At 46.1% G+C, this 17,094-nt stretch overlaps 1 protein-coding gene across 1 annotated transcript in view; it reads right to left on the bottom strand.

Moving 5' to 3' along the window:
* The window catches only part of CACNA1C (calcium voltage-gated channel subunit alpha1 C), a 621,853-nt gene that overhangs the window by 89,268 nt on the left and 515,491 nt on the right, over window positions 1-17,094 (bottom strand). The window contains exons 20-28 of the mRNA XM_044228473.1: window positions 15,442-15,574; window positions 12,378-12,507; window positions 11,119-11,178; window positions 6,143-6,249; window positions 3,811-3,898; window positions 3,135-3,242; window positions 2,223-2,275; window positions 1,752-1,898; window positions 180-381 (exon numbers count right to left, since the gene is read on the bottom strand). Of these exons, the coding sequence (XP_044084408.1) occupies window positions 180-381; window positions 1,752-1,898; window positions 2,223-2,275; window positions 3,135-3,242; window positions 3,811-3,898; window positions 6,143-6,249; window positions 11,119-11,178; window positions 12,378-12,507; window positions 15,442-15,574 (1,028 nt within the window). The remainder of the gene's footprint in view (window positions 1-179; window positions 382-1,751; window positions 1,899-2,222; window positions 2,276-3,134; window positions 3,243-3,810; window positions 3,899-6,142; window positions 6,250-11,118; window positions 11,179-12,377; window positions 12,508-15,441; window positions 15,575-17,094) is intronic.

Here is a 17,094-nt window from a genome sequence, read left to right as displayed (position 1 = left end):
TCCAGAGGACTGCTTCCTTATTGAGGAGCAGATGCATAATCTTAGTGTCTGCATGGATCTCTCTCCTGACTCCAGCCTCTCTTCTGGGTGGGCCACAAGCTGCCAACTGCTGTCATTCCTCAAGTAGCCCTGCTCCCCCGCTGCCCCGCTACCTGTTCCTCTCCTTCTTAGGAAGCTACCTGGTTCTTGTCCAGCTCACAGTTCTTGTATTCCTGCTCCCCCTGCTCCTGGAAGGTGACGATGACGAAACCCACGAAGATGTTCATCATGAAGAAGGCAATGATGATGATGTAGATGATGAAAAAGATGGAGATCTCCACACGGTAGTTGTAGATGGGGCCCTTGTCTTCTGTGTGGGAGTCGATGGAGCGGTACAGCAGCCTGCAGAAGGAGACAGGCCCCAAAGGGAAGCGGAGAAGCAATGTTACATCTGTGGAATGATGGCACCACTGCTCCTATGGATCCTTGGATCAAGGGTGCTGGAAACAGCTCTAGGATGGGAGTCAGAAGATCTGGGTCCAAGTCCCAGCTCTGTCACTTACTAGTATGAGACTATGGGCAAATAACTTAACCCCTTTGAGCCTCAGATTCTTTATCTGTACAATGGAGACAATAAGCCTGACTTTCCTACCTGGCAAGGTGGTTGGTATAATGTATATGAGGGGGTTTTGAAACCGTCGAGAATTATTTCAATGTAAAATGAGTCATGGACATTGATTTCAAATACTGGAAATATAAGTAAATATTGAAACAGCTTTGCAAACTAGCATAGACTCAGAGGATGTTACAGTGAACATAAAATAAATCGATCTGAGAGCAAACATCCATTTTGATAAAAAATACTAGGTAAAAAATGACCCAGTCTTATTCAGAGCATCAACAATGGTTTGGATTTACATGTGTCTGCCATTCATCTGGGCCTGGACTACGTGCCCATTATGCCTGTTCTTCTTCATGGACAGGGATTATCCCCTCTCTTTCCTTTGTTACTCTGCCCAGTACTCAGTTATTCTTTAGCTATTATCTATATTTTTACCACATAAGAATGGTGACTCTCATCTCAGATCCATGTGTTATTACTGACTTAGGAATATTTAGAATTTTTTAACTTTTCAACAGTAATTTTCCTGGAATACACAGATGGGGGGTATGGAGAAGCAGGTGTCCATACAAGATATATGAAACAGCCTGGTAAATGTGATGCATTGTAAAAGACCAACCAGGCTGATCTAGGCATTATGTCTATGAGGAATTTGTCCTCAGACTTCTGTCCCTTTCTTACTTCTCACGGTAATTATAGGCAAGACTTTTTCTAAGGACACTGGGGTAAAGTCTAAAAAAGAGATACCTCTGCCATCTCTGTCCACATTGAGTGCATGTTGGGAGTGGTAGTCTTGAATCCTGTGGTAATCCAGGGGCTCATACCTGGAGAAACTCAGCCCACTCCTAGATATCTTGAGAGTCATGACAAAGACCCCTATCATTGTGGCTCACTCTGACGTGGGGAGTGGGAACTAAACGAAACTCCTTTTTGTTTGGAATTTCTGAAATGCTGACATCTTCTAGAAAAGGAAGAGTCTATGTTTCAGTAGTGACCATGGTATGCAGATTGTTCTAGAAAAAAACCCTCATTGCTTGGGAAGGATGCAGCTAAGTATGACCTCTGTGAAGGAGTGTGGTAGATTAATAAAACTTGGGGAATGTCTTGGTCTCTAATATCAAGGTGGGAAGGCCTCAATTTGTATACTCACTCTGGCCATCCCTCAAAGGTAGAGACAGTAAAGAGGGCCATCATGGCTGCCAGAACGTTGTCAAAGTCAAACTTGCTGTTCTCCCAGCTGCGGGGTTGGATGATAGGGTGATCGACCTCCCCATCTTTGTATGTGATGTAGTTACCCCTGAGAAAGAAGGAAGAGTTAATTCTTGGGCCTCTCATCTCCCTTCACTCCTGACCCACTGATGAGTCCTGACTTGCTGGGTGGGATAAGACTGGCCAGGCTTAAATCCCACAGTGCTGGCCATTGGGAAGAAATTGAGAGGGTAGAACTTTTAAGAATAGATAATCTTACATGTCATGTTAATGTGATTAAGTTGCCCATGGGTTAAAGTCCAACTGTCAGTGCCATCTCAGAAAGAATGGGCTGTCCCTCCTCGCAGGTCAAGTCACCAACCTCCCCGAGTTAATGAGCTTTGGTGCTGGTTGCCCTCCCACTTGTACTCACTTGCATTCTGCCTCAGTCTGTTTGGAACTATCTGAGCAGGTGTAGAGCTTTCCCTGGAAGGCAGAAGAACAAAGTGATTGGAGATGTTCATTAATCAATGAATCAAAAATGATTAGCAATCATCTCTATAGCCCAGGCACTGTGCTAGGGACTTGGGATGAAAAGTGCAAGGAGGTAAGAATCAAATTGGGAAGATATGACTCGCATATACAAAGCAGGCAGCAAATAAAGATGCTCAGTGCTGCAAAGACCACTGAAATTTTAAAAAGAAAGGAAACTCTGCTCCATGAATGTTGGACTTTCAGCTGGCCTGAGGAAGATAGAAGTGGAGCAGGGTTTGGCGGGACAAATTAGATGGAAGGAAATCAGGGGAATTTATATGGTTGCTGGGAGAGGGCAGGAAGAATATTTCAGATGTAGAACAGCAAAAATAAAAGGATTAAGGCAGAAAGAGCAGAGACCATGGACACTGGCCTCACCATAGCGAAGGGGTCTTGTCCAGATGCAGTAAAAGGAAACTGGATGGATGCAGGGTTCTGAAAGCTAGATGGAGAAGAGTGGATTTGATGCTGTTGATAATGGGCAGACCACTGCGGGCTTAAGCAGATGACTGACATGAGGTTTCAGAGGATAAGAGTCCCTCTCCATTTCTTGCTAGAAAGAAGGTCAGGGACTGCAATGGCAGGCTGCGCTGTGAAGGTGAGGGGTCCTTGGCCTGATGGAGAGCACCTCCTTCCAGTCTTTTCCTCTTCCCCTGGGGGGATGCTGAGAGAAGGGGGTTTGGAGGATCCATTCAACCCAAGTCTGACCCAGGCTGCTGGCCTCTTTTGGTTGTATCTGCCAGCTCTATTTCTCAGGAATACTGACAGAAGGGGAAGGAAGCAGGAGCACAGATCAGAGCCAAGATGTTACCTTGAAAAGTTGCACACCGATGCAGGCGAACATGAACTGAAGCAGCGTGGTGACAATCACGATGTTCCCGATGGTCCGGATGGCAACGAACACGCACTGAACCACGTGCTGCGGGGACAAGAAGGCGGGGTTCGGGAAGTGCTGGCAGCCTGAGTTCTTTTAGCCAGCCATGAGCCTTTCTGAGAAGGCTGCATGGGCAGCCCCTTTCCCACAAGAGGGAAAACTGGACTCAAACAGGCGAAGCACCATCCCAGGTTCACATGATGATGGAATCCAATGGAACTCAAGGTCACCTGTTGGGTTCTAGATGGCTCTAGGGACAAAAGCCCTGCTAGCTGCCCATTTTATAAGGGTAAGAATGTGGGGACCTCATTATTATATGGGCCCCTGGGTTTGTGTGTGCCTCTCTTTCTTGTGAAAGTTTTGCTTAGAAGCTCTGATTTTGAATGGCTGCCTGTCCTTGTTCTTTTCTTCCTTAAGTGGTACTTGTGGTACAGGCAGGAGAGTCCAGGCTCAAACACAGCAGTCACTTGCCCCAGCCATTTCTCCTCCCTCCAGTCCATCCCCCACCCCCTCCCCCACCCCCCAGTCCCTTGCTTAACTTCCACCAACCATAGCCAGGTAGATTAGATGATCATTGGTCTGCTGGTTTACCACCCAGGCCCATGCTTCTCACCTTTAGCCCCTTGGCCCTGTTGATGGCCCTCAGGGGCCTGAGGACTCTCAGGACTCGCAAGATCTTCACCACATTGATTGCACTGGACCTGGGAGAGGGAAAACAGGGCAGGGGAGTAAGCTCCTATTTTGGTGGAGCAGGAAATAATGTAATGAGGGGGTGTGTTGACAGTCTGACCGCAGGCCAACCTGAGAAAGTGTAAAGTCTGTTTTGGGGATTTTTTTCATCCTGGGACCATTCTCTACTCCCACCTCTCACACCCAGAAGAGCCTAGAACTTGCTGGTGACCCTGGGACTTCCTGTTGGTGTGTAAATAATATGAAAAGCAATTTACCACGAGTCATTAGCACTATAATGTGCTACTCAGGGGAGCTTTAGACAAAAAAAGAGAAACCCCAGCTCTGCCACTTAACAGCCAATTCACTGAGGATGAATTTTCTAACTTTTCTGAACCCTAGTTTTTCATCTATAAGTGGGCCTCATAGGGTTGTTGCAGGGATTAAATGAGGAAACATATCTGCATCATCTAGCAGTGTGCTTGGCACATATGAACTGAGTAAGTGGTAGATTTATTATGATGTCTGATGAAGACATCATTGAACTTGAAGAAATGCTATATAGATGGAGGAGCTTCAGGCCTTGTTGGCTGGAGCTGATGGGCATAGGAGGAGATATTCTGGTGTTCTCTCCAAACATGTGTCCTAGGTAGTTGCCCATTATGTGCATTTACGAAACCCATTAGTTCATAGCACACTCAGGACTTGAAGGAATGGATTTTACACAGCAGGTTTTGCATAGGTGGATGCTAGGGCCTGGCCAGGACTTCTGGGAGCCTCAGGCTTTTGTTCTTCCCCAGTGGAAATGAGGCTCCATGGTGCAATTCTCCCCACAAGCCTCTCAGCAGGAAGCCTATGTGGTTTCTAAAGTTATTCATCAACCCAACCCAGGTGGGGTCTATCCCAACCCCACACACTACCCTGATTAAGATATCCTCTCAAGCTTTCAGAGAGCCTTATATCCGCCGTGGGACCTAAAAGATGTATGACACCTCAGCAAGGGCTGATTTCATTCTACGTGAGGTTGGGATAATGTGCTTAAGAGGTATCTGGTAGAAAGATCTGATTTCTCTGGTTCATGGCTCTTTTATTCCAAAGGATTCAAAGGGCATTCCTAGTTATCCCAGTGTCTCAGGGAGGGAGTCTGTTTGCACTGAATTGGAATGGAAGGGATTTTAAGGTCAGGCAGGGGAAAGCACAGAATAAAGGCGGGGGTGTTCTTGGTTCAAGGTTAAATAGTAGTTTAGTGGTAGTGCTGGGACTAAAATCTAGACCTGCAGGCCTAGGAAGACAGCTGGTATAATATAACAGATGATCACAGAAAGGGGCTTATTCCGTATGCCCTGATATCCACTCTTTCTAAGCTTGCCATGAAAACACCTTTGGGAAGGAAGACCCTGGACCTCATTCCTCTGCCTTTGTTGTGACCTTGGGCAAGTCTCATGTCCTGAACCTCAGTTTTCCTGTCTATGAAATGACAGTAACAGCCACTGTCCTGCCTTCCTCATAGGCATGTATATATGTATGTATCTATTTATTTTTGTGAAGACCATAGAAGATTGTGCACATGAAAATGCTTTGAGGTTGAAAGGCAGGGTTACCTTTAGCCACAGATAGAACTTGGGAGACGCTAGTAATCAGATCCTTTTAATTGAGCAAGTTGGCAAACTTGGTTGTACACTAAAGTCACCTGGAGAGCTCTAAAAACTCCTAAAGCACAGGTCTATACCTCAGACCAATTAAATAAAAACTTGGGGAGAGGGATCTAGGAAAATGTCTTTTCTGAAACTACTCAGGTGATTCAATTACGCAGCCAAGATTGAGAAGTGGTAATTTCCCTGTCTCTTTCTCTTTCCCCCAACAAATTTCTTCTCATCAGGTGCTTTGATGGGAGAGAGAGAGGGAAGGTGGACCGGAAGATCAGAGGTGGTCGTGGAAATGGCAGGCCCTTGGAACCGAGGGTAGCCAAGGGCACTGGGTGGGAGGCAGGAAGGCCCTGGAGACACTCCTTTCATTATAACTGGCCCGGCCCTGCCTGTCATGGCAAGATCCAGATATTTAAACATATTCTTGCTGGATTGACATACTCCCAAGTGTGACACCATTAAGGACGTGTACAAAAAGCCATCATGTTGTACAAGTCAGGGACACCACCCTGTTCCTGTCACAGTCAAACCGGTGGCCATGCAAGAATGCCCTCCAGAGTCTTGGTCATCCTCTCTGACACCCATTTCCGCTTGTGTGCTCCCATCCTGACCCGAGGGAGTCCTACTCACTGGATGCCAAAGGAAATGAGGGACACGCTGACCACCAGCAGGTCCAAGATGTTGAAGTAGTTTCGGCAAAAAGAGCCCTTGTGTAGGAAAGCCCCATAAGCAGTCATCTGCAGGGAGGCACAGAGAAACATGAGCATGAGTGGTCCCTACCCAAGCTCCAGAGACCCCCTGATACCTCCCTCTCCTCCCACAGCATCCCTTGGGCAGAGCAAGCTGAAGAGCAGTGAGAGGACTGGGGGCAGGCAGGACTGCAGAAGAAGAGGCTGGACCAAGGACAAAGTTCTACAAGCATTTATACAAACACCACACAATCCCCATTGCAGGATGGTTAAGTGGGTCCTTCCACCTACTAGGCGATGCCTAACTCTTCCATCCTATATTGGGAACTTTTCCAGGTTGGACACTGCCATCCCTCTCTCATTTTCCTCCTCTTTTCCACATTGCACATCTGTGGCTTGGGCCCTGAGGGGTCCTTTGCTGACACTGCCCAGACCAAGCTTCCTTTGGATGCAGACTTCCCAACCTCCTCTCCAAAGTCTATTAACAGGGCCAGCTTCAGACACTAGGCATCTGGGGAAAGGTGGGGCATGCCCAGTGGGGTGACAAACTGTCCTGGTTTTCCCAGGATTTTCCTGGTTTAGCACTGAAAGTCCTGTGTCCTGTCCAGACAACTCTTCAGTCTCAGGCAAACTGGGGCAGCTGGTCACCCTAGTGGCCAGTGAGATGTTCTATCAATAGCTTTGGCAGTTAGCGTCCCTCCACTTCCCAAGTTTAATTGGTGTTTCATGATCTATGCCACATATTCTAAACTTGGTTCTGTTATCTTGCTTCTAGAATGATGTTCCTTGGGGCCAGAACTGTGTGTTTGGATAGACAATGTGGTACCATGCTTAAGAGAATAGGCTCTGGAGTCAGGCTACCTGAGTTTGAATCCCAACCCTTTCATATTTTATTATTTGTATAGCCTGGAGCAAGTTACTCAACTTCTCTGTGTCTCAGTGTCCTCATCTGAGAAAGAGGGTCATGATAATATCTCCTTTATATGTAGGCATCAAATGAGTTATTACAGGTAAAATACTTATACTACCCTGCAAATACTAAGCTTCATGTAAGTGTTAGCTGTCACTATAGAGAACCGAACTTGGGGCCAGATAGATTGGATTTGAATTTTGGATTCTTCCTATATAAGGATATCCATTTTTCTCAGCTACAAAGTGGACATACTATTCCCTGTCTTTGTGAGGCACACAGAGAAAGACAACGTGAAGGCCCTTTGAAGTCTAAAACGGGAGCCCCTGGGATGGTGATTATTGTTACAGGACTTGGATATTATTACCTCTCTCTGAGCTTAGTATAAAGCCACTGTAGACGTTCAACAAACAACCTTTCCAATTCTGTTGACTTGAATTACGAGCCAGCAGATTTCCAGGTTAAGGGTTGTGGAAGGCCATGGGCCATGAAGCATCAGCCAAAGAGAACAATTTGGAGCCAGTAGCTGTGAGACTGAGAGCGGCTCCGTGGTCATCTGGGGTCCAGTTTATCTCTTTGGAATCAGAGCATGCCCAGGGCAGCATGTCTGCAGAGCAATTCAAAAGCAAACACAGGGGGAAACTGGCAAAAATAGCTCTTGCAACCTAATTCTTTCCATTTATCTCCTGCTGTAGGGGGTCACAGGGGACTGAGGCACCTGTGCTCTGCAACAGTCTCTAGAAGTGGGTATATTATATAAAAGGACACAGGGGAATATAGTTGGAGATTTCTCCTGAAGGTCTACCATCTGGAGGTGCTTGCTGTCCTGTCTCTTGATGAAGATCGAGGACCCCAAAGACTAGAGTTGGGTGGCTCCTACAGTTCACTTAACCAAAGAAGCCCTGTGCCTTTAGAAGGCCAAGCACCTTCCCAGCCATCACACTTTCAGTTCAGAAAAGGCACTGAGTCTGACCCCTGGCATGGACATGGTGAGGTCATTACAGAGCACACAGAGCCTTCCACAGAAGGGGCACTCCCTGACTAAATGCACTAGCGGGGCTCACAGTCTGTCTCAAGGCTCAAATGTCTGTCCTTTGCTTTGGGATCCTATCTGTCAGGGGACCTAGAATGAGATCAGCACTCCAGAAAGTGCGAGTGTGTGTGTGTGTGTGTGTGTGTGTGCGCGCGCGCGCGTGCATAGGGGCACAGGGGACACAAGCCCAGGCAGGGCTAGAGGAAGAGTGGTCAGGGTTTTGAGAAACGGGAAGTGGGCCCTGAAAAAATGGAGCATGTATTTGAAAATCATCCTAGGCATTTAAGACAATGGAAGAGGCCAGGTTCAGGTGCACAGTGTCCTTCCTTTACCCTGTTTGGCTGATGGCCACCCACTCAGGTCCTGCTTCCTAAAAGTTCTAAGCCATTGCATAGGAAAAGTATATTGTTGAACTATTTTCAGGCTGAGGGAAGAAAAAGTGTGGGCATGAGATCATGGACTCTCTGAGCTGGAAGGACAGGAAAACCCTTCTGTCCAGCCCAAGCAACTCTTCTAGTTACTACATGCATATTGTTAACTGTACTCACTGGGCTTGGTTCACCTCCTCCTTCCTCTATGTGACAGTCATTTGCAGTATGCAGGGCAACCGTCATGGCCTATAAGCCTTTTCTTTTTAAGGCCAAACATTCCCAGGTCTTTCAACTGTTTTTGATACTAGGTGCACTGTTGTCTGTGCCATGGTATGAAGCTGAGCCTTTGGGCAAGGCAGAGGGGCCCAGGGAAGGAGGTGTGGGGCAGAAGAGTGGGGGCTGGGGTTTTTATTTAGAAGCACACTGAGACCCAAAGGGTGTAGAAGAGGGAGAGGGCCAAGGGAGGGAAGGCTCTTGCCATGACAATCCTGGCAAAAAGACCTTTCACTTCGGCTCACAGCAACTTGAAGGAAAAATAACACCACTGAAATCCACAAGGTGAGCTCTGTGGAGCAGTCCTGAGAAGTGGGACTCAGATTTTTTGTCCTGGGAAAGAGTTTTTGGTATTTAAGTGCCTACTGGAGTCTGAAGTCCAGGAGAACTCAACTCACCATGGAAAGGGGTTTTACAAAGTATATCTTAATGTAGCTGGGCAGCTCTTGGCTCCCTCTCCCCATGCTAGGAATCAGGGCCTGGTCAGATCCACTGCCCTTGAGTAGAAGAGAAAACTCAAAGAATACCCTTGATCACTGGAACCAGGGACAGAAACTGGGGTCTGGACATCTCAGGCTTCTGGGGATAAGGTCACAGGGGAGCCACCCCAACTGACCCATTCAACTCCTACCTGGAAGGGATAGAACTGCCATGTACTTTAAAGGGCTGGGTCATGACTTGGGACTTGCATTAGGAAAGGAAGGGTCTGTCTGCAGGCTGGCTGTGGCACATGGTCAAGTGTGGACAGGGGCTTACATCGGTCCCAGGAAGTGGGGAAAGGGAGCCTGGACTCTCCCAGGAAGAAGACTCCAAGCTGAAGTATATGCTTTAAAGCCTACAGCCCTTCTGTTTGGGGTAATGTTAAAATCCGTCATTTTGTTCTGAGAAGAGAAGAAGTGCTGAAATGCACTTTTGCTGGGTCTCAGAACTCACACCCTGAGTCTCAGTTGGAGTGGCTTGGCGATGCTTTGTTTCAGAAGCTCAGAAGTATAGGGACGTCTGGGTAGCTCAGTGGGTTTAAGCCTCTGCCTTCAGCTCAGGTCATGATCTCGGGGTCCTAGGATCAAGCCCCGCATCGGGCTCTCCGCTCAGCAGGAAGCCTGCTTTCCCCTCTCTCTGTGCTTACTTATGATCTCTCTCTCTGTCAAATAAATAAATAAATAAAATGTAAAAAAAAAAAAAAGCTCAGAAGTATACTGGAAAAATGTAGAAATCATAATAAAATAAATATAAGTATTAATTATAAATTAATGTAATTAATAAAATAAAACTTAGAAAACAATCTCTCTCATCCCAATGCTTTCAGGGGTGGGTTCCACAGATGGGGTAAGTCTGTAACAGTTCCTCAGTCAGGGCTTCAAGCACCTGGGGGTGCCAGCTGCATGTGGGGCCAGGCCCGTGCACTCTCAAGACTGGGGGTGGGACCTAGGTGCTCCAGTTTCTTTTAGCTCTTGGTCCTCACTCCCCTGTGCTTAGCTCTCCATCACAATTCTCCCCCTTCCATGCTTAGGGCAAGGGGCATCGGAACAAAGCTCTTCGGCAGGAACCCAAGGAGTTAGACGTAATCTACAGTCATCTGTTGAACACTCTCATTGGAAGGCTGGCTTCAAATCTTTCCTCAGGCTCATGGTTACTATCACACAGACCAAACTCCAACCTAGCCCTTTTGTCTGCCCCTAGTACTGAAGAAGGTGTCGACAATGGCTGTCCAAAGTGGCCTTCCATGCCCACCTCTTGGAATTTGTGCAGCATTTCTTCTGGGCAGGAGGAGGGAAGGGGGTTCTAAGCAGGGGTCAGTCATCAATGGCCCACAGATGGGATGTGTGTGTGTGTGTGTGTGTGTGTGTGTATGTAGGGGGCATTGTGGACTGGCACAGTGCCAGAGCTGGTGACAGGACAGCATCAATGTTGACACTGTGAACCATCTGCTTCTTCCAGGCTGAGAGGAAGCACAGCACGGGGGGGTGGGTTTCTTTGGGCATAGCACAAAGCAAAAGGCTTTAATTCTTCCAATCTCAGTCTTGAGAGTTAAAAAGAGAGTGAAGAAAACAAGGGAGAAAAGAGACATGCAGACAGAACAGAGACAGAGAAAGCGACAGAGAGTGCATTGCTCAGATTGCATTACCTTAAGGATAATTTCTAATGTAAAGATACTAGTGAAGACATAGTCTGCATTGCCTAGGATCTGAAAAATAAGCAGAATTGGATTAGTGGCTCTGAGAGTGAAGTTGGCACCAACAGAAGCATGTGTGTGTTAGCGACAGATAGCAGCAGAGAGCTAGTGCTGGCTCCTGGAGGATGGGGAGAGGAGAGAGGGATTAGGGCTTTACCTTCAGAGCAATTTCAATGGTGAAAATGGTAGTGAAAACAATGTCAAAATAAAACAGAATCTGCAAAACAAAAAGAAACAGGATGGGAATGGGGTGCAAAGGGAGAGAAGTGGGTGGGAAGGAGAGGTCAGCTCCAGAACCATAATACAGGACACATGAGCTTTTCCATGTGGAGACAGATGGAAGCAAGTTAGGAGATGAGGAACATATACAGAGCATTGGATCCTGAAGCAGGGTTGGCCTCAGGCAGCTTAGTGGCTTCAGATGAAGTCCCCAGACACTGGAGGGGAGCTTCCAGGGCAGGACTCTGCTGGTCCTGGGTCTGGGCAGCATTTGGTTGGATGTTTTTTTCATTAATCCAATTCACTTACAAACTCCAATCAGACCACTGGGATGTGTGTCAAAAGGACAGAGAGCGGGGTTTGCTTTTTATTGCAGGAAAATGAAAAATGCTTAAGTCACATTGGTGTGACTCAGCTAGCTTCTCATGTTGGTGGAAATCCTGGTGTTGGGTTCTTTGGGGCAGGGAAGGGAGAATCCTCCAGCTGAGGACTGCCCAGGCTTGGGGCAGGCTACATGGTTTCATCCTCTATTATATCTCAGGTGATGCATCAGAGTGAGGGCCAAGAGCTTTCTAAGAAAACTCTGGACCAAGCAGGCAGTAGGACCACCGAGTGGTTTGGCATGGGTATTGTTTTAGGTTGGTGGACTCCTCTCTTCATGCCTACCTGGCTGGGATTTGACACAGTTTTGAGGCTTTGAGATGAAACAGCTCTTACTCTAGCCTTCAATATTGTTCACCAGAGGCTTGGATTGGTCTCCAAATTTAGTTTTCTACTCTACACAAGGTCATTGGAGCTTTCTTTTATATAAGGTCAGCCTCACCAGTGGCACCTACTTGACAATGCTCCCCTCCCCAGTGATTGTGACTGGTCAGAGTTTATTGGGAACAAGGCAGGAAGTCAGCAGCTCCTTTTTTTTTTTTTTTTTTTTAAACTAAGTATGTAAGAAATCAGAGCCTTTAGGGAAACATCCACAGGGCAATGAGAGTCCTGAACTTTGCCAATCAGGCCAGCCTGAAGCATTTGGGTACATGTTCTCTTTGTTTCTTATGGTTTCTACCAAAGCCCTAATCTCTTAAAAGAATGTTTATTGTGCATCTGAATATAATATTGGGCTCCTGATTGAGGTCAGTCATAGTGTGGGCCTAGTCCCATTCCCGGGAGGAAGGGGTGCAGGGGACAACAGGGAATGCATACATGGTTCCTGAAGGAGGTGTGCTGGACGGGGTCCTCAGCCGCCAGGGAAATGCTGCTGAGCAGAATGAAGAAGAGGATCAGGTTGGTGAAGATCGTGTCATTGACAATGCGGTGACACTGGAGGCGAAATCTGTGTGGGGAGGAGAGGACAGAAGCACGTCAGGTAGGCCAGGGAAGGAACTCTCGGGTCTCTGGAGCTCAATGCCCCTTTGCTTGGCTTGGGAAAGGTGCTTGTTAGTTGGGCGGTGGGCCCTTCATCTGAGGTCTTACTGCTGCTGGGTAATGACAACCACATCCCACCCCCACTCCTCGCCCCCACTGTGAGGCACATCTGCACAGATTTTTGCAGTTCCAAAGCACTTTCACAGGCAGTTAGCTTTTGACATTTTGGAGGGTTACATCTGAGAACTTTGGGAATCCCCAAATTTTCATATACTTCTGTGACATTAACAACTGGCTCTTTGGGTGGTGGGGGAGGACATTTTTTTCCCCACCATTAAAAAAAATCATTTCATAAGATCTTCATATTTTTATGTATAGGGAACAAGCCACCCGGAGACAGGGATGGTTAGAGGCCAGCTCAGCCTGCACTCTGACTAGGCAATTTGCTACTGTGTAATAGCTTCAAGGCATGCAATTCAATTCCACACCTCAGAGTAATTACAAAGAACTATGTGCATGGACCTCTGGGCACTCATTGACAGTGTCACAAATGCTAGATCCTTGAATGCCAAGTGCGTCTTGTATACTCTTGCATACCGGCAGCTTGGGAATGGGATATGGGTGTTATTATCTTCATTTTACAGATAAAAACACTGAAACCCGAGAAAGAGAGGCTGGCCCAGAAAGACAGATTGTAGTGTTTGTGTGTGTGTTGGGAGGGGGAGGGTTCAGGGCTTGAATCCATGCTTTCAGACTTCTGCTCACAGCACTTTGGTGGACTAAATGTTCTGAGAGACCCTAGTGCTGCATAAGCAGCAAATCCTGGAAAGGCTGAACCCTTTGAGGCAATTCTGGCTTCATCAGAGATAAGAGGTCTGCAATGATTATCCTTTTCAAACAGATAAACAAACCCACTGAGCCAGGGTCTGTGTGAGAGGTAGCCAGGAAGGGCAGAGCTGCCTGAGTGATACCAGTAGCAACACTGCTGTCAGGAAACTGCATTCCAAGCCAGACTTGAGGTGGGTCACAGAAACCTGGGACTCTCAGGCTGAGCCAACACCTTAAGAAACATCTGGAAGGAAGTTTCCCAATCTTAATTTAGGTCCACAGGAATCTCACCAACTAAGATGATGTATTGAGGTCATAAATCAAAGATTTAGTGCATAAGAGGATGGGCCACTGAGATGGGAAATCAGAAGAAACTACAAAAGAATGATTTAGAACCCTCTCTGAGAGACTGTGTATATTGGACGCATCAGATAGAGAACGTAGAACAACTGTATATTGAATATTTGACAGAATAAAGGACTTGAACACAAAGATGGTAACTCAACAAGGGGTGTATTAAATATAGACAGATGGAGCTGGAAAATCAAGAAGTAAGTGGAAATGTTTGAAATGAGTAAAGAATAAAGTCGATATAAAAACTGGCTTAAACAGTAACACAGACAAAGTTGAAGATAGGGTGAAGAAACTGGAAAGTATATCTGAAGAAACTACCCCAAACACCAAAAGAGAGATAGAGATGAAAGATTTGCAAGACACAGTAAGAGACAGGAGGACAGAATGAGAAGACCTAACATGTGGCCAGTTTCGTCAGAAGGAAAGAATAAAGAGATTATGGCTGCAACTTTTCAAGAATTAGAAATTCTTATTCTGATTTTTAATGTTGTTTGAGAACTGGAGAAAAATATAAATCCATAATGCTAATCTTTGATTATGACCTCAATGCATCATCTTAGTTGGTGAGATTCCTTTGGACCTAAATTAAGATTGGGAAACTTTCTTCCAGATGCTTCTTAAGGGTGTTGGCTCAGCCTGAGAGTCCCAAGTTTCTGTGACCCACCTGGTTTCCAAACTGAGCAAGACAAAGAGAAAAAAGTCCATATCTAGACACATGATAGTAAGTCTAAACAGCAAGGCAGCAGAAAATGTTCAGAGCAGCTAGAGATAAAGGGCAGATTACCTACAAAGCAATGATAGAAAGAATGATATGGTATAATAATATATTTAACACACTGTGAGACAAATTCTATCGGCCCAAAATTATGTACATAGCAAAACTATTTTCTAAGGACAAGAAATGAAAACAATTAGAGATAAACAGAAGCCAAATGACTTTACCATCATGGAACACTAGGGGCTCCTAAAAATATGTGCTTAGGATAAAAGAAAATGATTGCAGAAAGATGATCTGAGATGTATGAAAAAATGGTGAACAAGTAAAATGGCAAGTTGTATGTACATCCAAATCTACATTGTTGATAGAATAATAATGATAATGATGACGATGTCTAACTTGTTATGTTAAAAATAGGACTAAAAGGGGCGCCTGGGTGGCTCAGCGGGTTAAAGCCTCTGCCTTCGGCTCAGGTCGTGATCCCGGGGTCCTGGGATTGAGCCCCGCATCGGGCTCTCTGCTTGTCGGGGAGCCTGCTTCCCCTCCTCTCTCTCTGCCTGCCTCTTTGCCTACTTGTGATTTCTGTCTGTCAAATAAATAAATTAAAAAAAATAGGACTAAAATACTAAGCAACAACAACATTTAAATTAGGAGGACTGAGAGAAGTTAAAATAGTATAAGCTTTTCTATTTTGCAAGAGGAGGTCCAGGATACTGCTGAACCTTAAACTTTGTTAAGTTAAATAGACTTGATAAATTACCAAGGGTAATCACCAAAAGACTACAAATAGAGTTTACATGTGTCAAGAAATGGAGGGAAAAACAGACATAGGTCTTCTGATTTGGAATACAGGGTGCTTTTCCCCAAATCAGCACCTGTTGACACAAGTTGTGGGGAGTTAGGAGAGACCCAGGCTCCACTAGAGGTCGGAGGATGCTGGCATCTGTTGAGCATGTGGCACGAAGGGAGCGGAGTCCCACCTTCCCCACCATTCTTGCCCACCTGTTGTTGGGGCTGAAGATGAAAAATGCACTGGCTTCTGGCATGGGCACTGCCTTTTCCTTCAGGTGCAGCTCCGAGAGTGGGCGGGGGCGGGGGCCCACAGGCATCTCAGGCTCCTCCTCATCCTCTTCTCCTGCAAGAAAAAAAGCACCATTCTAATTAAAAATAGAGCATCTCTATGACCATGCACTACTGGGTATTTACCCCAAAGATACAGATGTAGTGAAAAGAAGGGCCATCTGTACCCCAATGTTTATAGCAGCAATGGCCACGGTCGCCAAACTGTGGAAAGAACCAAGATGCCCTTCAATGGATGAATGGATAAGGAAGATGTGGTCCATATACACTATGGAGTATTATGCCTCCATCAGAAAGGATGAACACCCAACTTTTGTAGCAACATGGACGGGACTGTAAGAGATTATGCTGAGTGAAATAAGTCAAGCAGAGAGTCAATTATCATATGGTTTCACTTATTTGTGGAGCATAACAAATAACATGGAGGACATAGGGAGACGGAGAGGAGAAGGGAGTTGAGGGAAATTGGAAGGGGAGGTGAACCATGAGAGACGATGGACTTTGAAAAACAACCTGAGGGTTTTGACGGGGCGAGGGGTAGAAGGTTGGGGGAGCCAGGTGGTAGGTATTAAGGAGGGCACGTATTGCATGGAGCACTGGGTGTGGTGCAAAAACAATGAATTCTGTTACACTGAAAAGAAAAAAAAAAAAAAAAGAAAAAAAAAAAAAAGAAAAAAACGCACCAGTCTAAATAACTCTACTACGCCCATGAGCTTTTACTGTTGTGTTGCCTACTTCCAGATACCTTCCTACTGACCAGAATCAAAACACCATTTGCGTCTCTGAAAATGAGGGGTATCAACTAAGACACTCAGCTCTTTCCCTGTGAGTGCTGGAATCTTTGTTAGAGAGACTTTTCTGGCAGCACATGACAAAGGGCGTTGTAAGTAGGGTGACTAGTTCAATCCTGGTTTGCCAAGGATCGTCCTAGTTTCCAAAGTGAAATTCCCACAGCCCAGGAGACTTTTCAGTCGGATTTGGATGGTTGGTCATCCTAGATGTAAGGTGCTAGGAAAGGTGGGGGCACATGGGTGACTCAGTGGGTTAAAGCCTCTGCCTTTGGCTCAGGTCATGATCTCAGGGTCCTGGGATTGAGCCCCGCTCTCTGCTCAGCAGGGAGCCTACTTCCCCCCCCCACCATCCCTCACCTGTCTCTCTGCCTACTTGTGATCTCTCTCTCTCTGTCAAATAAATAAATAAATAAATAAATAAATAAATAAATAATCTTAAAAAAAAAAGTGCTAGGAAAGCTGATCAGGTAAGACTAGGACATTGCCAGGTGTCTTGACTGTCTAGGCTGCATGTAAGGCTCAGCTGAATTGCAAGGAGCCCTATCCTTGAAGGTTCTAGGAGTTTAAATTTAACACTCCCATTCCTGAAAAATACCAAAAAATCATGCACTTTAGGGATAATAGAGCAATGATGCTGAACACAAGAGGCCCTTCATTCAAAATTCTAGACATCAGCACCAGTTAAAGAAGCACCTTTGTTTTCCAGGCTAGTGGTCACGTTTACTGTGGACCAAAAGCAAATGGCTTACTACTTTGCTTGCAAGGTCACTGCCCATGGTAGGAA

This window comes from Neovison vison, chromosome 12 (genome assembly GCF_020171115.1).
Source record: "Neovison vison isolate M4711 chromosome 12, ASM_NN_V1, whole genome shotgun sequence".
Lineage (NCBI taxonomy): Eukaryota > Metazoa > Chordata > Mammalia > Carnivora > Mustelidae > Neogale > Neogale vison.
The sequence above is the reverse complement of the archived record's forward strand: the minus strand, read 5'-3'. Positions and strand labels throughout refer to the sequence as shown.